Raw genomic sequence first — 21,627 nt, 5'->3', positions numbered from 1 at the left:
AGGGACAAAGGCCCTACTTGCGGCAGCTTTTTATGTTGTAGCTGCAGCTGTGGCTGGAAACAAATAACTAATATCGATTGTAGCTACTATATATCAAACAGTTGTAGCGAGCAGGGTGAGTTTTAGCTCTGATTTTTAACTGTGGGACTATCAAACTTATACCATTGAAAAAATAAACTTGCAAGCTTACAAATTCAAAGGAAATGATAACCCATTGCAACAACACATACTTAACAGGTAGATAATGTCCCTAATTAATACTTGCATCTGAACAGATATAGAACACATGTAATGAAATACAGATCCCATTCCTAGCCTATTGTGCAAAGTATTAGCAACTGTAGCACCCTACTCCAACTAAAGCTATTATAGAAAAGTCAGAAAATTTATAGCATCTCATTTATATTATTGTGAAACAAAGCAAAGAACATAGCACTTTCATGTAAATATATTTCAAAGATGGTATAAGATGTATTGCAACTCTTTGTGTAACAACCTTTCTTCTCAACTTACATAAATAAGACTAACTGCTCTTTGAGCAGTAGTTTACCAATGTCAAGTGGCACACAGCCAACTAATATTTAACAAATACCCCCATCAAACAAGTATTTAACAAATAAATTAGATCAACATGATTGTAGTAAGGTGGTTCATACATGCCTCCATGTCTCTAACAACCCATAATGCATGCTTGTCAATGTGACCCAAACATACCCATTATATAACAGTGCCACTTACGGGTTGATGTATTTCTAAAGTGACTTAGCTTGGGTTTACAGTTATGCACATGTTCCGGCAGCAGTGTGTTGACTATTTGTGAACAATTTTCCTACTCAAAATAAAGCTGCCCGATTATATATTTCTTCCCATCCCATTCTATATATGTTCACATAAATTCACTGGCCTTGAATAAACCAATTAGAAGTAGGTTGTTTTTATATTTATGACAGCATAAATAATATGTAAGCTACACAACCATACCAGAAAGAGCAGGGAGGCGGGGGAGGACGCTGGGAGGCAGGGACGCCAGGTGGCCAGGCCGATGTGTGGTGGCGGGAGGAGCGTCGCGCCGGGATGGCGGGGGTCGGCGGCAGCGGCACGGGAAGGCGGGGGCCCGGCGGCGGGGGGCGGCCGGCCGGCGGCGGAGGGTGGCGGCCCGGCGGCGGAGGGCGGTCCGGTAGCGCGGGGTGGGGGGTGGCGGTCCGGCAGCGCGGAGAGCGGTCCGGCGGCGCGGCACGGTGTGCGTGTGTGTGCGGGTGAGTGTGTGATTGTGTGTGAGTAAGTGTGCGGCCGGATAGGGTAAAAACCAAAGGGCTTTGTCGAGTGCCCGTGATTTCGCACTCGGCAAAGTAAAGGTATGCCGAGTGCCAGATTGCGGGCACTCGGCATTGTTTTTTTTTCAATTTCCAACCGGTACGGTACTGGTAAGTGGGGCCGGCTTGGGTATATTGCCGAGTATCCACTATATGACACTCGACAACTATATTGTTTGCCGAGTGTCGTACAGTTAACACTCGACAAAATAAATTGATATTTCGTGCCCACCCACCCTCCTTCTTCGTAACGTGTTTTACTAAATTTGTTACGATGTAATTTGAAAATACCTTATCAAATTCACTCAACAATGCATATTTGATTTTTCTACGAATATTAATCCATTATTTCATGCAGTTATAGCTCAAATTCAATTTATATCAATTAAAATTCTATAATTACTGTTAATAAATTAAAATTATCAAACGGATCCGGAAAATTACCAAAATTTGGCGTGAACCAATCTATGTTGTCTATTGCCTATGCAAAAAGTTTTAAAGTCAAACCCCAGTTCGACCGTCACTTTGACTCCAAATCTTACCGGATCCTTTTCAACGCTACGATTCTTCTTCGGAGATGCTTCGGTTTGTAAGCGTCGTACGTGACAAATTGTGCGAAACCTTCTCAATTTTTTCCACAGTCTCCACGTATGATATCAGGAGATCTTGACAAATCTCGTCATTTTCAGACTTTGTTTGCTTTTTTAGAATTTAAAAGCCATTCGGCCACACGTTCGTGGTCGTGTTTCCTTAATAAAATGTTCGAAATTTCTTTTCGTTTCCCGAGTAAGACCCCAAAATGGACTCAATAACATGAATATGATTTCTCCACTCAATTTATTCCATTATTTGAATCACTTGCGGTTCAAATTTGACTTAAACCAAAAAATTCCTCTAAATGCAATAAATTAATTAAATATAGGAAACAAATCGATAAATATACCAAATTTTAACATGTAGTACCACATGTTGTATGTGGAGAGTAGAAAAAGTTTGAAGGGCAGGAGAGGAAAAAAATTATTATTTTGCCGAGTGCCAATAAAAAACACTCGGCAATAACATTATTTTGCCGAGTGTCAATAAAAAACATTCGGCAAACCTTGTCTTTGCCGAGTGTCTCGACACTGTTCTAACGGCAGGGCGGCGCACCCAACGGCCGTCACATGGCCGCCGCACGCCCAGCGCACGTGCCTATACTTTGCCGAGTGTCCGTGTTTGCCGAGTGTTTCGTTGTAGTTTGCCGAGTGTTTTTTATTAGGCACTCAGCAAAGTTCGATTTTGCTAAGTGCTATCTGTTTGCCGAGTGTTGAATTCAAAACACTCGGTAAATAGGATATTTGTCGAGTGTCCGATGGAATACACTTGGCAAACCCTTAGGCACTCGGCAATTATACTATTTCCGGTAGTGTAGAGACCGTACCAAAATATCCGGAACCAAAAAAAAAAATCGGTTCTGGATTCATACTAACCAAAATAATTATGGCTAGTTTAGCTCTGGACTTGGTTAACCGAAAGAACCAATATATGAGGTCTTCTAACTAGAAGGCCAACAAATAGTCGTCGCTGCATCAATGAGTTTTTTGCCTGCGGTTGTTCCAATGGTAGAAGCTTATGCAGTGAAGGAAGGATTGAACTTGGTGAATCATATTGGCTGCAGAAACTTCATGGTGCAGTCGGACTGTCAAGCAGTGGTCGACATCACGAGGGATGGAGGCTTCACAGCATCAGCGGCAGCGCCAGCTCAGAGCGAACACCCCCTGGCCATCCCGGCTCCCTCTCCTCCATTGATTCGCCTGTGGCCTGGGGCTGCATCGGCCTTCCAGCGGGCCCGAGCAGCGGAACTCCAGCGGGCGCGCATGGTGTCGGCGGCCTTCCTAGTGGGCGTGAGCGGCGGTGGCGGTGGCTTACAGTGCATTGGGCGGCGATGGCGGCCCTCTCCAGCGGCGAGCAGTTGTGCGGCCGGCGTGGGTTAAGGAGGGCCAGATCTAAAGTGCCATGTTTTTTTTTCTTCTATTTTCCCTTTTTTTCCTTCTATTTCGTTGCTGTAAACGATGGCTCGGTTAGTTTAGTTCTAACCGAAACTGAACCAAACTACCGAGACCGAAATTCCTCGCTTCCTAGTTATCTGAGCCATCGGTTCTCAGTTTTCTACTAACCAAATTTGGTAAAAAACTAAGGAACTGAACCGATTGGTCGGTTAACCCAATGCCCAACCCTACGGACACAATAGAACTCATGATCGACAAGCCGTTTGACCTCGGCAAGCGCGATGCCCTTCTGGCTTTCTAGAGGCTGGATGCTGGATGTACATACGCATAAGCATGTAGCGATGAACTAAGAATATTGCCTGGCGGTACACGACTGAATAATGCATGGATGCGTCTATCGTAGTGAAGGCGGAACACACTACGTCAAAAAGCATTTGTAGGGGCGGTTGTAGACCATTTGTAGGAGCGGTTTACCCAGCCGCCCCTACGCAAGGGTCTCTACAAATCATGCATTTGTAGGGGTGATTTGTAGGGGCGGCTCTTATTACCAGCCGCCCCTAAAAATCAATTTGTAGGGCGGCTGGAAACAACAGCCGCCCCTACAAATCGATTTGTAGGGGCGGCTGTAGTACCAGCCGCCCCTACCAACGGGTATTTGTAGGGGCGGTTCAATCTAGAACCGCCCCTACAGTACGTTTTCCCGCAAAAAAAAATCGCTTTTTCAATTCAAAATCGCTTTGCCGAACGTCCCACAACCAACGTTCCGAACCGCGTTCGCGTTGCCGAACGCCCCGTGACCAGCGTTCGCGTTGTCGAACACCCCGCGACCGCGACTACAAACATAAGAGTATTCTATAAACTACAATTACAAGTCCAATTCACATGAATATATACAATCCATCATTAAATATACAAATTCCATACACATTGTTATCAACGTTCTAGAGCTAGCCTTTCTGTCTCACGAAGGTGTTGGTACTGAGGATTTGTACCTAACTCAGACTCTCGGTCATGGTAGGCGCCTCTGACGTGTACAATCTGGTCCAATATGAAGTTGCAAAGGTCGCCGACGAGCTCTAAGAGTTGGTCATCCTTGTATGGGTCTCTTTTCATTCCTTTCTCTTCTCTCCACTACAAGAAAACAAGTTTCGATTTAGTATTTCATACCATTTACGAAGTTTTTATACTATGGGTGAAGAGGTTCAAACTTACCCTTAAGGGGTGTCTCCTGTAGGCACCGGTGTTACCCATCATAGAACATATATAGTATCCACAATGTACACTCCCAGGCTTCTGCTTAGGGCACTGTGTGTTTTGCATATGAAAATGTTTAGTAATGCTTTTGACAGCCATGTAACGGAGTACTGAAGAAGTAAGTTACACTTACCGCACATAGTGTTTTTATAGCCAGCTTTTCCTTCCTTGCTGGATCATGCCTTCCATGATGATTAGTGACATAGAACCTAAATGCCCTGTTCGAATTATTTTAGCAAATACAACTTGTTAGTATCCAAAAGTGAACGTTACAAGTATGTATACAAACATATAAGCTAATGAGGATTGTCGATATGTATACGTCTTGAGAATCGATATGAAGTCTTTGTATGTCACCGTGTCCTTATCTAATGAATCAAAGACCCATGCCATGCTCCTCCCGACATCGACGGCTATACAAATCCAGTGGTTGCTGCATGGATTTAATCATAGAACTAGATAAGCCCTTTTGCATCGAATGAAATATATCGAACAAAGCTTTAAGTATAGAGTTGAGCTTACTCAAAGTTGTATGGTAGCCATATAGTAGAGTGGTGTTGGAGATTTTTGAAAGCCAAGGAAATGTATGCCGCAACCTTAAGGGACTCTTCCCTTAGCTTCGCACTACGGATGCGCTCTTTCTCCCGAAGAGTCTTTGCAGCTGCTAGCTCTTTGGCATCCAGTGTCCACCGTTTAGGGTAATTAAAATTTGTTTGGGCTATAGCTTGAGGGTCTACATACCCGGCTTTCACACTTGGCATTTGTTTGACAATGTGCACTTGCATTCTACAAATCACGGCATGGGTTAGTTACAACATAATTCAAAGATTACATTCATATCATATCGGGAGGACAAGGACTTACAGGCACCACGTGCGAATTAGATTCATCTCCATGTCTTCCAGGTGAAAGCATGTGTGCATGTCATTGAAGTCAAAGACAATTTTCCCGGCTGGGCTTCCAAATGTGCCGGTGGGAAAGCATGCTTGTATGATATCTATGCTCGTTGGGAGAACACGCAAGTACCAATCATGGAACCTTCTCATTCAAAGTGGTAGGCGCTGGATGTCCCGGTTTGGTAGGAAGGGCTTGCCTCTTTCATATTTTTTCGGGCAATCCTTTGACCATTCGATGGCATCAACATTTGGATACTGCTTTGCGATTTGGTGGAGTTTGCTACTGACGGCCTCCTCAGAACCCCGTGATGGGACTTTTTTAACTTGGTTTTCAGGCTTGAACTGATCATGGGAATACCACTTGGACACCGACGAGACGTCTTTGATCGGAACATAAACTGGCCTTATGTTGATTGGAATCTTCTTTCGGAGTTCCCATTCAGGCACGTCCTCATCTTCTTGTGCATCACCTTCTTCAGGAGACACTCGTTGTTCATGTATCGGTTGTGCTTGTTGAGAAGACTGTGGCATCTCATGATGCACTTGCCCGGTACGAGCTGGAGAAGGTTGTGGCATCTCATCAGGCACATGCTCGATAGGAGGCGGGGAAGAATGTGGCATCTCAGGAATGTGGGGGTCATGAGACGGTGAAAATATCTCCCCGTCCTCAACAACTCGCTCCAAATTTGGGAGAGGGAGAGGCGGCGAAGAAGCAGTCAATATAATGTCTCGTTTGTGCAAGAGGATGAACTGCCCCATAACGTCTCCGAGTAACACCAGCCCCTCGGGAGTTGCGTAGTCTATCCTCCACTGCATGAACTCGGACTTCACTGTATGCACCTCGACCCTAGTGTATTCCGACGGTATCTTATTATTGTGGTGTAAGCCACCGGGAGGATGTGCCACACCCGTTGCCACCTCCATCACAGTGTTCTGCCGGCCGCTGAGAAACACCAAGGTGCAACTAGTAGGTTCCCGTATGAGATCGACTGGGGTTGTGGCTATAGTGGAACCTTGGCTGCTAGGAACTTTCGGAGGGCTACCAACTAATGCCAGTTCTCCCGGCGGCGTCACTAATATACGTGGCTCCGTAGACATTCCTTGCTCCTCCAGCGCCTTCGCAACTAGAGCCTTCACTTGGAGCTCAAGACTAGTCTCCTAGTCTCGGCCATGTTTCTTGTATATGTGCCTGTCCTCTTCGAATCCTTGCTTCTAGGTCATCCTTTTCCCTAGCCCCCTGGTACGGCCTGTGTGCTCCTTGTTTCCCAAGCCAAGGCTAAGCTCGTCCCTCTCTCTGGAAGGATTGAATGAGCCCGTCTCTTTGTCTTCAGCATATTTCAGTATCCTTGATACCGCCTCTTGGGTCTCCGGCTTATCAAACTTAAGATTATTGCCGGATGGTTCTGTACTCCTCGCATATATCCAGTTCCTTGAGCGTACCTTCAAGTTCGTCACATCGATATTCCCAGCAGCTGCGGCCTCTTCATCCATCTTCCTAAATTGCTCTTCCTTGGCATAGTAGCCACCGGGGCCTAGATGATGGTGGTGTTTGTTCCTCTTCGCTAGCTCGGTGTTACGGGCACTGAGCTCTAATGCCTCCGCTGAAGTCTTCTGAGCCACGAGCTCCTCCCATTGACTAGGAGTTATTTTGCCGAACTCGTTGAAGGGAGTTAACCCCTTTTGGATATACTTCGTGTTGAGCTCCGACCTCCAACGTCGAAATGACTCTCCCATCACCCTGATAGCATTTTTTTTACCAATTCGTGCTTACCCTCCGGAAATCTAAAATTGACCTTTAGATGCCTATCCCATAGTGCATTCTTTATGTTCTCTGGTACCTCTTTCCAGTTAGGGATTGCTGGGTTCAATTTATCTCTTACTAGGGCCCCGATCGCATTACGGAATCGTCCTCTTAATTCCTTCGGCTCAAGGATCTCCCCTACTGGCCCAACCTCCGTTATCACATAGCAAGCCTTATCTGGATATAGATTTCCTTTTCTATCCCCTCGTTTCCTCTTAGGCTTGGTAGTCGTGGTTGTGTCTTGAGTTTGTTGAGCAGAGCCATCGTGATCCGTCTCTGTGGTTGTTGCCTCTGCTCTCCTTTCCTCTACTCCGTCTTGTCCAGCGAGATGTCGCAGACGTCGACATCGTCTTTTTTGAGTTTCAGGAGGGACCTGTATATAGGACAGGTCAAAGTGTTAGCAGAGGTAACACAGCCAAAGCTTTAGCAAAATTTACATGCTAAGGCTTCTTCCCTACCTCCTCGTTCGGGTCAAAATCCTTGTCCAAATCTTCCTCCGTTGGCCTCCTTCTTGCTTCAGGTGGGAAAGGATCCTCGGGACTTTCATATCCCTCTTCTGACTCATCATCCTCTTCTTCTTTGCCTTCAGCAGCCTCTCCTTCGGGGCCTTCCTCCTCGTCACACTCCTCCTGAGTAAGCATCACTTCTAGATCCTTTTCTACCTCGTTATCGAACTGTTCCTGAGTAAGCTGGTCCTCTAGTGCTTGCTCCTCAAGGGTTGGCTGCTCATCATGCTCAGGGCATCGAGCTGCACTGTCTGTTGTCCGCGACATTATTTCGCGCTTTGTTCTAAAAGATGCAAGAAAGTGTGCTTTAGGTACGCGAGAAGGTATAAGAAATCAAAAAGGTCTATAAACCAAAGTAGTCCTATAAAACAACAATATAAAAAACGAGAAGTAGCAGTGGTAGAGGCCTCAGAAACATGTCAATCATCATCTGATCTTGAACTTGGAGCATCAAGGCATCATAACAGAGAAGAGAGGAGAAGGTAATGTAGGGGCGGCTGCTAATGATGCCAAGTTCCTCACAAGTTCTTGATCATCAGCTCATATTCCATATAATGTATGGACTTGGACAATTTCATCATCGGCAAAACAAAGGAGAGGAGAGGAGAGGGGAGATTTGGCAAAAAAAAAGCAACAGCTGATTAACAAACATAGAGAGGAAAAGGTGTAAAAAAAAGCAGTTGCTGCTTCCCAAACATAGAGGATAGGAAAGGCGGCAAAAATAGAGGAGAGGGGAGATTTGGCAAAAAAAAAAGCAGGTGCTGCTTCTCAAAAAAGCAACAGCTGCCATACTGACTTTGCTCGATCACACATGAACATCATATGCTTAATATCTTCTGAACCTAATAGGCAGATTGGACAATCAAAAGTAGTAGATAGTAGTAGTAGGGAAGTAGTAGAATTAGTTGACAGAAGTACAAGTAGTTGATAGAAGACAGAAGTAGAAGTAGTAAACAGTAGTATTAGGGAAGTAGTAGAGTAGTAGTAGAAGTAGCAAAAGCTGCTTAGGAGAGGAGATGAGTAGAGTGGAGTAGAGGAGAGTATAGTAGTAGAGTAGTAGTAGGAGTAGCAAGTAGTAGTAATAGGAGTTGTAGGAGACCAGCCAGCAGCCAGCAGCCAGTAGTTGATAGAAGACAGAAGTAGAAGTAGTAAACAGTAGTATTAGGGAAGTAGTAGAGTAGTAGTAGAAGTAGCAAAAGCTGCTTAGGAGAGGAGAGGAGTAGAGTAGAGTAGAGGAGAGTATAGTAGTAGTAGGAGTAGCAAGTAGTAGTAATAGGAGTTGTAGGAGACCAGCCAGCAGCCAGCAGCCAGTAGTTGATAGAAGATAGAAGTAGAAGTAGTAAACAGTAGTATTAGGGAAGTAGTAGAGTAGTAGTAGAAGTAGCAAAAGCTGTTTAGGAGAGGAGAGGAGTAGAGTGGAGTAGAGGAGAGTATAGTAGTAGAGTAGTAGTAGGAGTAGCAAGTAGTAGTAATAGGAGTTGTAGGAGACCAGCCAGCAGCCAGTAGTTGATAGAAGACAGAAGTAGAAGTAGTAAACAGTAGTATTAGGGAAGTAGTAGAGTAGTAGTAGAAGTAGCAAAAGCTGCTTAGGAGAGGAGAGGAGTAGAGTGGAGTAGAGGAGAGTATAGTAGTAGAGTAGTAGTAGGAGTAGCGAGTAGTAGTAATAGGAGTTGTAGGAGACCAACCAGCAGCCAGCAGCCACTGGTACCAGCCAGCAGCCAGTAGCCAGCAAGCACATTACAACCAACACAATTAATTTCTTATAGTGGCCGATCTCAGCCTGATACTGCCTAATAAGTAGAGTAGTAGTAGGAGCCAGCAGCCAGCAGCCAGCAAGCCCGATTACAGCCAGCCAGCAGCATTCAGGTACCAGGTAGATCACAACATTAGGTAGATCACAGCATCAAGTAGTTCACATTCAGAAAATAGCACTGAAATTGAAACTGAAATGAGCACTAAAACTGAACTGAAATGAGCACTAAAACTGAACTGAAATGAGCACTAAAACTGAACTGAAATGAGCACTGAAAATTAACTAAAATGAGCACTGAAACTTAACTGAAATGAGCACTGACACTTAGCTGAAATGACCACTATCCAGTTTTTAGAAATTTAATAGTACTGACACAACACTACAGACACTTAGCATAGTTACTTTCAGTACCAATGCATGAATAGACTTACTAGTACTATCGGTAAGCCGATAAGCCAAGTAATTGTGCAAATTACCAATAATTATGCAAATAGGTTAGCAAGGCTTTGAGATTTCAAAATCTATCTGACTGCTTTGCTTCTGCTCTGCTGTGCCCCCTTTTTTAACACCAGCTAGAAACTTTGCAGCCAGGCGGTCGTCGGCTTCGGTGGTGAGGTGAGCTCCATCTCGGTGGTGCCTGGCTTCACCGCTGTGTCAGCAGCAGCAGCAGGCAGCACCGCTGGCTCCTCCATGTCCACGACATCGGCGTCTGCCCTGATCGTGCCTTGTGGGTTGTTTCGATTGTTTAATTATGCAAAACTGTGAGTTTTCTATGGTTTCTTAATTGCTTGTGCAACTTGTGCGCCATTGTTTTTAACTGTGTTCACGTTTGTCATGAAAGCTCTTTTTTTACTGTGATGTTGCTTTTGCTTTCACTGCTGTAACTCTTCTAGTTATGAGTGAAGTGGTACTAAGAAGTCCTGCTATCCATGACGGGTCGAAAACTCTAGGTCTCTTTCTACAGTACTTGTCATATTGGGCCTGATGCCCAACATGAATATACTGATGAGGTTTACTAACAGTAGCAGGTTCACAACCATACTCAGTTCGTCAGTAGTTCAGTACAGGCCTACAGGGGGAGAAAAGGCTTCTTTTCAAGCTCTAACATCCACTACTCAGTTAGATAGGCTAATTATTTCTATTTTCAAAAAACAAAAAGAAGACGCAAAAGGGACATGAAACAAATGCACTGCAACTTTAAGCTTTCCACACACTTAATCTAGAAAGACCATGTCTTCCTATAGTGTCTGACCATTCTCGTGCTCATAAATAACATGATTCGGATCAAATACAAGTACAAAACCAAGCAAACCAAGTTTGGGTGATCAACAGAAACACAAAATTACTGCAGACTTGCTAGAGCACCATTAACTAGTAAACTAGCATACTTCAAAGACAGTAAAAATTAGGAAATCTCTTTCAACATAGGACATGCGGCAGCAATTTACTTTTTGGAACAAAAGCTGAGATCAATTCAATGATACGACTAAAAACCCACCAATAGTCCTATAGATGCATCATGACAGAGAAGTGACCTGGAAACCAACAAACTGACCATGTGTCATACAAGTACAGACCACTAGCCCTTGGATATGTTTGTGATTAAATTCCAGGTAATCCACTAACTGATTGAATACCATAAGTGTGCTAGAGACATGTACTGAACTGCACCAGTGGAAGCAAAGTAATCAAGGTAGCAGAGCCCGAGCACCAAAAATGTATGCATAGCACATCAAGGTCAACTTTGCAATATATCATATTCCTATATAAATGAGATGGCATGGATGAAGCCTTCAAAGACTTTTAAGCACAGGAAGAATTTTAAGCTGCTTTTGGAAGGACTAACGTAGGACTGATAAGTGTTGCCCTATATAAGAATCAGTGATACCCACATTTTTTCACATGACAGTGAAAAAATATAGCAAGGAACTGAAGACAAGAAGAAGGTTCAAGGGACAGAACAAACCTGAGCCGAGGGCCGGGCACGGGTCGTCGGCGTGCGGGGGCGGGCGCCGGGGGCCGGGCGCGGGTCGCCGGGGGTCGGCACGCGGGGGAGGACACCGGGGGCCGGGCGCGGGACGCCGGCGGTCGGCGCGCAGCGGCGGGCGCCGGGGACCGGGTGCGGGTGTCGGCGTGCGGGGGAGGGCGCCGAGGGCCGGGCGCGAGACGCCGGGGGTCGGCGCGCGGGGGAGGGCGCCGAGGGCCAGGCGCGGGACGCCGGGGGTCGACGCGCGGGGGAGGGCGCCGGGGGTCGGCGCGCGGGGGCGGGCGCCGGGGACCGGGTGAGGGTGTCGGCGGGCACGGGACCGGCGGCGGAAACCCTAGGCAGCCTGACGGCGTCGGAGGAAGAAGACAGCGCTCAGACGATGACTCCCGTGCGCTTCCCTCCTATTTATACTTGGTACCATTTGTAGGGGCGGTTCCTGATCCAGCCGCCCCTACAAATGCATTTGTAGGAGCGGTTCCTGATCCAGTCGCCCCTACAAATATTTTTTTTTAAATTATAAATTCTATATTTTTTATATCATAAAAACACAAAGTAATATAAAAAATTTGTGTATATACACAAATATAATATTTTTTATTATTCTATATATAAAGAAATATATATATAAACAATTGTAGTCAAAACAATATAGAAAACAAAAAAACAAAAATTAAAAATTTGAATTTTAAAACTTCGAATACAATTTTATGATGTTAAATGAAATAAAATGAAAATGTTGTAAACATAAAAGTTGTATAACTCATCAACATTTACAACTTTTATTTTGGTCATCTTGTCATGTGACTTTGTTTGAACGATTCAAATTTTGAAATTCAAATAATTTCAACTTGAAACAATATTTTGAAAGAGTAAATGATTTCACATGAAAAACTCATGAATACCAAAGTTGTAGAACTCATCAATATGTACAACTTTTATTTTGATCATATTTTCATTTGACAAAATTTGAATAGTTCAAATTTTGAATTTCACTAAATGGCAACTTCAAACAAGATTTTGAAACCTTAAATGATTTCAACAATAAAAGTCGTGAACAAAAAAGTTGTTGAACTCCTCACTATCTACAACTTTTATTTTGGTCACTTTTTCATGTGACAAAGTATTAGTAAACATTGTTCATAAATTCACATGACTCATAGTTTCATGAACTATACGAGAAACATGTTGATTTGTGAACAATGTTTACTATCACTTTGTCAGATAAAGAAATGATCAAAATAAAAGTTATAGATCTTGATGAGTTATACAACTTTGGTATTCATCACTTTTTCAGCTCAAAAACATTTAGTGGTTGAAAATCTCGTTTGAACTTGTCATTTTTTTAAATTTGAAAATTTGAAGTGCTCAAACTTTGACAAATGAAATTTTGTAGTAATAAAGTGGATGTTCAAATAGAGTCATCTAGATATTGCAAATGGTAGTCTCACACACATGCATAAAATATAGTCTCATACACATACAAAAATATGTAGTCTTACACACGTACATAAATATATAGTCTCACACGCATGCATAAATGAAGTCTTACAAACACACACTTACACAAACACTCCACGTTCAACAACTAGCTAGCCCGCTGTAACGACTTTCCCTTTGACATATTTTTGTTCCCATGGCATTATGTCTTTGGGGAGGTTCTTTTCCACAACACTGATCTTCTTAGGAAAGTCTGTGAATAGCAGCATCTCATCGTACTTATTGTAAGCTTCAACATCATCCACGCCATCGACTCCAATAATGTGTTGTTTCCCGGAGGCAACCACGTGCTTTGTCTTCTTCTTCGGGGGGAGGTTACTTTGTGGGTCAGACATATAGAAAACCTGTGCGACACGTGAAGCGAGCACCCAAGGGTCATCTTGGTAGCCTAGATTCTCGAGGTCCAGGACTCTCAATCCGATCTCGTTCAGTTGGTGTTGTTTGATCCAGCGGCATCGAAATAGGGCCACCGTTATATCCCTTCCATAGTCAAGTTCCCATATCTCTTCAATGATGCCAAAGTATTGGATCTTTCGCCCTAATCCATCGAGAGCCTCTATTCGAACGCCGCTGTTTTGGTTCACATATTTACTATCCTTTGCGTGGGTATAGTACGTGTACCCATTGATGTCATAAGCATTCCAAGATGTCACTTGTCTCGATGGCCCCTCCGCCAACCTACTGATGGTAATAGAGTCTATGGTTTCTTCAGGCGGTATGTTTTGGTCCTTCAACCATGTAGTTAGTCGTTGCTTGTGCTGTTTCATGACCCAATCATCCGAACGGCCATTTCTCTCCGCCATAATGATAGCCAAGTGTTCATCAATATACGGTTGCATCAGTTGTGTACTCTGCAAGATACTGTAATGCGCCCGACTCACCTCTTTGTAATCATGGTCGATGAACACTTTTCTACCACTGGTGCCCTTCCCAGCTAGCCTACCCTTGTGACGAGAATCGGGTTTACCAATCCCTTTCTATACTTTTAGGTACTCTTGACAGCACTCGACGACTTCTTCAGTACTGTAACCCTCTATCATGGAGCCCTCTGGGTATGCTCGATTATGCACGTATCGACTTAAAACCGACATGAACCGCTCATATGACCACATTTCATGCAAGTAGCAAGGGCCAAGCGCCTGTATCTGATGAACCATGTGAATCATGAGATGTGGCATTATATCAAAAAAAACAGGAGGTAAACACATCTCCAGTTGGTTTTGTGTCTCCACCACAAATTCATGTAGGTCACTCAGCTCTTCCTTGCCAATCGTCTTCTGTGAGATCTTCGAAAAGAAGTAGCACATGCGGGTGATGGCCATTTTCAAGAACTCTGGCTTTATAGCCCTGATTGCAATAGGTAGAAACACTGTCAGCATCACATGGCAATCGTGAGCCTTGCAGTGTGTTATTGACAAGTCCTTCATCGACACTAGCTTCTTCACATTTGCTGAAAACCCAGTCGGGACTTTGACCCCCCTCAGGAAAGTGCATATAGCTCTCTTCTCGTCTGGTGTTAGGTTGAAGCACGTCACGGGCAGAGTGTATTTTCCATTAGCCTCAGGTACCGGGTGAAGCTGTGGCATCACGTTTAGCTGCACCATGTCTTTCCGTGCTTTCAGACCATCCTTTGACTTGCCTGTGTCCATCAAGGTAGCAATGAGACTCTCAAAGACATTCTTCTGCACGTGCATAGCATCAATGGCATGGGGGACCTCCAAGTCTGGCTAATAAGGCAGATACTAAAAGAAGATCGATTGTTTCTTGAAAGGTACGCCTTCGACAGGAGGTGTGCTTCTATCTCTGTTGGTCCCATCCAGATTCTTCTTTCCATAGACGACGTGTATGTTTTTCACCATTCTATACACATGTTCTCTGTTGTGACGTCTCTCCGGAGGGGGTTCAATCTCCGGGGCGTTGTCATAAAATCTAAAGAACAATTTGCCGCGGTACTTGTGACTTGTCTTTAAGAAGCGTCGGTTCCTTAGGTAAACTATCTTCTTGGATGCATCCAGGTACACCCATGTAGTACCATCCAAGCAAACCAAGCATCCCGTCTTCCCTTTGATCTGTCCAGACAAAGCAAACAGCGCGGGGTAATCATTGGTAGTAACAAATATTATTGCTCTACATATGAAGTCCTCCTTTCGGAACGCATCGTACATCTACTCCCCATGCCTCCATAGCCTCTCCATTTCTTGCATCAAGGGCTCGAGGAACACGTCTATATCAATGCCTGGTTGTTTAGGGCCAGAAATAAGAATAGTGAGGAGAAGGTACTTTCTCTTCTGACACAACCATGTTGGAATGTTGTACATGGTCAAGATCACTGGCCATGTGCTGTGGTTGCTCATCCTCTATTGAAGGGATTCATTCCATCGGTGCTCAGGCCAAACCGTACATTCCTTGGGTCATCGCTGAATTCTTTGTGCTTCTCATCAAACCTTTGCCACTGACTACAATCAGCCGGGTGTGCAATCTTATCATCATCCACCTTGCGCTCATCATCCCACCATGTCATGAGTGGCAACTTCTTTAGGGTTTAGGAACATACGTCTCAAGCGGTCGGTCACTGGCAGGTACCACATTACCAGGGCAGGAATTCTTCTCTGCTTTGCATCGTTGCCTAATGGAGTGTCCTCTGGGGGCTGAGATTCTTGTACCACCTTTTTTGTACCCTTCTTATTCCTCTTTTTCCCTGTGGATGGTTCGTCCCCACCGTAAAGGTCATTGTTCTTGTACCGGCTGGCCCCACACCGGGGACATTTATCCAATGACTTGAATGTTTCGCCATGAAAAAGTATACAGTGGTTGGGGCATGCATGTATTTTTTCAACCCCCATTGTCAATGGACTTATGACCTTCTTCGCTTGGTATGTGTTGGCGGGAACTGAGTTTGGTTGTGGCAGCACCCATGACAGGAGATGCAATAGATCATTGAAACTACAGTCTGACCAGCCGTACTTAGCCTTTCAGGATGAGCAGCTCAAGCACAAAACGTAGTAATGTCCAATGTGTCGGACAACCCTTTTCAACACCATACACAGTCTCCTTCGATGCTTTTGTCACTCTTTCCAAATTTTCTAGACCTTTCGGGCTATTTAGTAAAATCTCTGGTCCAAGGGTTCGAATCATGTCATCTAAATCATCTTCAACTCCGACACGTGCTCCACCATCATTATTGGCACCACATTCGTCGTTACCATCCCAACCACCAGCATCACCACCTTGTTTCATTGCCAAACTCAAAATCCATTCGTGCATCAAGCTCTGCTGAATATTGGGACATGGATTCTATGGTTTCGTCGTTGTATTCCTCCTCATCCTCGTCGTTAACAATAACCGTTTCACCATGATGAATCCACACTGTGTAGTCCTCAACAAATCCTCGCATAATCAAATGTGATCTGATGATAGTCACATCTGTCCATGCCATACGGTTCTTGCAATCTTTACAGGGGCAAATAATTGTATCCTTATTCTCTTTCAATGTCGTTGCATGCTTCGTTGCGGCTTCAATTAATTTATCCACCTCTTCACGAAAACCTGCCTTGAACCTTAACGAACCATACATCCAAGAGTTCCTGTACTCCATCTTTTACAACAACAACAAAACAAACATTAAAGGACTACTTATTCAGATATATATAAAAATGAATCAAAGTAATAATTATTTGAGAATAATTGTATATACCTCAGATATATATGAATATAAATCTAATATAATTACATGAAGCATACAAACACACCATGGTAGAGAAAAATTAATTAATGGCCCATTTATCCATAAATAATTAAATACATATTTATTGATTACAATAAACAATTTCAAAGACAACAATTAGCAATAATTATACTTTACCCAATATCTTTCATACAAACCCTAGTCCAATTTTATCAAACATAAATTTACAAAAACGAAATTAATAAAAAAACCAAACCCTAGATCTAGATCACATGCACATGAAACATCCATAAAACTAACTAATGGTTCACTAAAATCAAGAAACATGGACCAAATAAGGGTATGATCTTGTTCCCCTCCCTAATTTACCCTAGTACATTTAAAAGTTAGGGTCTAATTTGCTCATAAATAGCTCAAGCACCATAGAAGAGAGAGAAAAACAAAACTCTAATTACTCACTAACCAACCATTAAAACTTCAAAAAAAGTTTGGAATAACATTTTCTTACCTTCTACAACCTCTCCACCAAAGGATTTGAGACCAAAACCTTCCCCCCTTAGTAGAGCAATTTTTGGGAGGTGCCCAAGGCCTCCCCACCTTTTTTTCACGGGTTGGAGTGAGTGACCCGACGAGGAAGAAGGAGCTGCATCTGTTTTATATGGGGGGCATTTGTAGGGGCGGCTGGTGATTGAGCCGCCCCTACAAATACCATTTCCAGGGGCGGCTGGTAATTGAGCCGCCCCTACAATCAGACCCCATTTGTAGGGGCGGCTCGTAACACCAGCCGCCCCTGCTGTTCCGTTTGTAGGGGCGGCTGGTGTCTGGGCACCCTAGCACGCCACTGTAGGGGCGGCTCCATCACCAGCCGCCCCTACAAAAAATTCGAACCGTTGCTAAAAATCGTTTTTCTACGTAGTGACACACATCTGCACGTACAAAAGGGCAGTTGCTAGTTAGCAGGTGTCAAATTAAAAAAATCATATTTTAATTAGTATCGGTGAACTATCTACAGTTTAGTACATCGGAAAATATGTCTTCAATTGGTATATTAACAACAAGAGCTAACAATAGACTTTCAATTAGAATCAAGCATAAGTTTGAGATATCTTCATAGAGGCCATGATTAAGAGAGATGTACACAAACGACTCATCAAAGCACTAAATCCAACTAATTGGGTGAAATCACATGTCATATGCATTACGGATTATACTAAGACACATACGCACACTTGCACCCTCCACAAATGCATTGACATAGGGAAGGCTTTTCATTTGACTTAATATGTGCTAATTGGCATTTGAGGCTATTCTTATGATATTCACTCATAAGAACATATTAAGGGGGAGTCTTGTCTATATCATTAAATTCAAAAGCTTAATTTCTTTTGTATAATTTGTAAACTTTAATCGGGGTTTCATCAATCATAAGGAGGGGGGAGATTGTAAGTGTATCTAGCCATTTATGGGGTTTTGGTGGATTAACAACCAGTTAAAGGTCTAACAAATTTGCTAAGTGTCGAACATGGATCTGATTATATTGCATACACATGGAAAATAGAGTTGTTGTATAATTTAAAGTGTATCAAGAAGGCAAACCTGATGGTATTCCACAGAGCGTTGAAATGAAATCCAAATTGTTTGTGTTGTTGTGTTGAAGATCATGGAAATAATCTTGTTCAAGCAAAAAAACAATAATGCAAATGAAATTGATGAACTAGCTTATGTGTCATGGGATATCATTGCATCATGTTAAGGCAAGCATATTTGCGAATGATAAATGAAACATAAGGTTATGCATATAGAATGGTCTCACTTCGAGAGTTTGCTTTGGAAATCAATGTGGATGAAGATAGATTTCATGACATAGATTTCATTGTGCATATTGTTGATTCAAATGGGCCTGGCTCACCCAGCCAGGCTGATCGCATGCAGGCTCTTATGTTTGGTTCCTTGTATGCATGTAGCCTGGTTCGGAAGAGAAGTTGTTTGGTTACCCGCATGAGTACAAATCATGTAACACGAACATGTCAAAATAAATACTAAAATATTAATTACTTATGGTATTATGCCATAATAAATTTTAATTTACCTAATCCAATCTTAATTTGATTTGAAATCACTTAATATTCACTAATTATGTGCTAATAACGTCATTAGCTATGCTAATCTTGCACAGCGCGAGCCTGGCTCACCGGATGCGACCAATTCTGGCGTTTCTCTGGATGCAGCATCTTTCATGCTTTGAGTAGCGTGTGAGCCTGGCCCAATGATCCGTCCAGCCAACCAAACGCGAGCGCATGCATCCGAGCGCCCTGCCCAGCCCTCATACGGCTACCAAACGCGCCCTAAAAAGGGCTTCGAAAGACCAAACAAGGATGAAGGGCAAGCAACGGCTTGGATGTCGATGAACCACGACTGTGGTGAAGAAGAAAGTACTTGCATTGATCTTGGTACTAATCAAGCTATGGAAAGTCACATTGTGAGGAGAATAAAATCATTCTTGAATTATATGAAGAAGTGATAGGAGCCATGAGGAATTCATATTGTGTTGAAATGGTTAAAGTCACATGCTTGAGGTGGATTTGCTCAAGAAGAATGAGACCAAAGATTGTTACAACCCTTATGAAGTCATATTAAAAAGACATGGCATATGAAGATATTAAAAACTCAAGTGGTGAAATAGACATGTCATTTTATCTCGAGTATATGTATGTTTGTACTATTAAGAGGGATGCAACGAATATTTAGACAAGTCTCAAGTGCTGAAATTAACGAAACCCTAATGCTAACATGAGAACACACATGGCACAACACTTTGCTCTTGTTGATCTGGGGCTTGCTTTTGGTTGGGTTGGATAGCCCTCTAAATATCTTTTTAGAAAAGTCCACGGTCATCGAAATTGGAGTTCGAAGTTAAAAGTGTGTCATTTTTCATAAAGTGCCCTGCTGCAATGTTTCAAGTTCCACTTGCGCAGAAATTCCGAGATGCGCCATGTCAGTCTCAGAGTTGAGTTGGGCATCCGAAATTCCTACTTTGCAGAAAACTTATAACAGCTAGTTTCTTGTTCTAATGGCTAATTCTGTTCAACTTTAAAAGTTTTAAAACTATATTTTTTCTCGGAAGTTCCAACCTTTGACAAACATAAGGCTAGTTCATTAGTGTGGGTGTATTTATACCCCCTCCCCCTCATTTGGAGGAGTTACTGCTCTTCTTCCCCACCCCCTAGTCATGAACCAAACCTCGTGAGCTCTTTGCAACTCCTCTTAGTGAGGTTTGTGAGTTGTGAAAATCAATTGAGTTAGGTTGAGAGATTGTGAGTTTGTGAGTAAAGAGCAATCTAAACCTTACGAACTTGTTGATCATGTTTTGTGAAGCATTTGTTACTTTTGTAGATCAAGTCTCCTAGATAGCTAGGAGTTGTCGGCAAGCATTCAAGGTTGTGAAGTGCCATGGCAAGTTTGTGAGGGCTTTGATCTTGCCTCCACAAGGAATAGTATCAATCTAGTGGATCCAGAAATGTGACTGAAAGAGACTCGGCTAGAGTACACTCTAGAGTGGTCGCTCACATCTTCCTCAATAAGGACGTAGGGTTCAAGTAGGAACCCAAACTTTGGTGAACAAATCACTTGTCTTCTTTATGTTTTAATTTGCAATATTTGTGTTTATCTCGATCTACTTGGTTGTGCATGTTTGTGAGTGCAGTGCTTCGTGGACTTGCTATTAGACATCTCCAAACTGATATCTCACTTTTTTTACTTTTAATCCTTTTTTAATTTTATTTTAAAAATTAACCCCACTATGTTTTATTTTTATTTTTGACCATTTTGCTCTGTACCAACGCGCCTGGCGTGGCAAAATTACACTGTCGCGTCTTAGGCGTGACAAGATCGATACGTTGAACGACAATTTTCACGTGAAAAACTTGTCACCATCACTCCTGTTGGCTGCGACAGTTTGTTGCCCTTCGAGAGTGGTGTGACAAGGCTCAACCTTAGAAAAATCATATATTTTTCATACGGGGTGGATGAAGATTATTTTTATATAAAAAATTGTAGAGCTCGATGAAATCTATAACTTTCTAGTTTTGAGTTTTTATATTTAAGATAGTTAAGATATTCAAAAACGTAAAGATTTAGCATCATAAATCACGTACAAACACTTATCGCTTTAAAAAATATTATTTTTTTTTGTTGATATAAATGAAGATACTTTCTATATGAAAGTTATAACTCTCAATGTAGAGAGCAAGGAGCTAGAAAAAGTATCTTATGCTATAGAAAGTTATAACTCTCGATGTAGAGAGCAAGGAGCTAGAAAAAGCATCTTATGCTGTTTCACTCCATGCATATATCTTTGTCACTTCTTAGAAAATTCTACGTAATCTTAAACGAAAGAACTATCAAACAGCCCAGTAAACCCAATAAGCCCAGCCCAGCCCAGCGCACGAGCTTTACAAGTCACCACGGCCACGCTCCTCCTCTTTCCTGTACCCCCGCTCAGACGAAATTTGAAATCCTCCTCCCAGTCTCCTCCTCCTCCACCGCCAGCGAACGAAGCAACCGCCGCCGCGTCATGGAGAAGATCTCCGTCGCCGTCCGCTTCCGCCCTCCCAGCCCGGTGGACGCAGACTCCTCCCCGGCCGGCGCCGGCGGTGTCGGCGACCGCGAGTGGCGTATCGACGACACCCGCGTTTCCCTCCTCCACCGCGTCGCCGGGCCCCGTACCTCGTGCCTCCTTCGCCTTCGGTTACGGATTCCCCTCCTCTTAAACGTACCTCCCTCTCCTTCACTTCTCGCTCTCGACCCCTAACCCCGCCGCTCGTGCCTCCTACCTTGGGCTGCTTGGTCGGTTGGCTCCGCAGACCACGTGTTCGACGGTGCGGCGACCAACGAGCGGATCTACGGCGCGCTCGTCCGGGAACTCATCGGCGCCGTCGTCGGCGGGTT

The 21,627-nt window shown here is 43.5% G+C and overlaps 1 protein-coding gene across 1 annotated transcript; it reads left to right on the top strand.

Moving 5' to 3' along the window:
* Nucleotides 1–1,074: 1,074 nt before the first annotated feature.
* Nucleotides 1,075–11,797, top strand: LOC136531433 (glycine-rich protein DOT1-like). Its single transcript, XM_066524092.1, has 2 exons — nt 1,075–1,238; nt 11,434–11,797. The coding sequence occupies exons 1-2, from the start codon at nt 1,075–1,077 to the stop codon at nt 11,795–11,797; spliced, it is 528 nt and encodes a 175-aa protein (XP_066380189.1).
* The last annotated feature ends 9,830 nt before the right edge of the window (nt 11,798–21,627 follow it).

Source organism: Miscanthus floridulus, unplaced genomic scaffold (genome assembly GCF_019320115.1).
Source record: "Miscanthus floridulus cultivar M001 unplaced genomic scaffold, ASM1932011v1 fs_350_1_2, whole genome shotgun sequence".
NCBI lineage: Eukaryota > Viridiplantae > Streptophyta > Magnoliopsida > Poales > Poaceae > Miscanthus > Miscanthus floridulus.
Note: the sequence above shows the minus strand (reverse complement) of the source record. Positions and strands in the feature narration are given on the sequence as shown.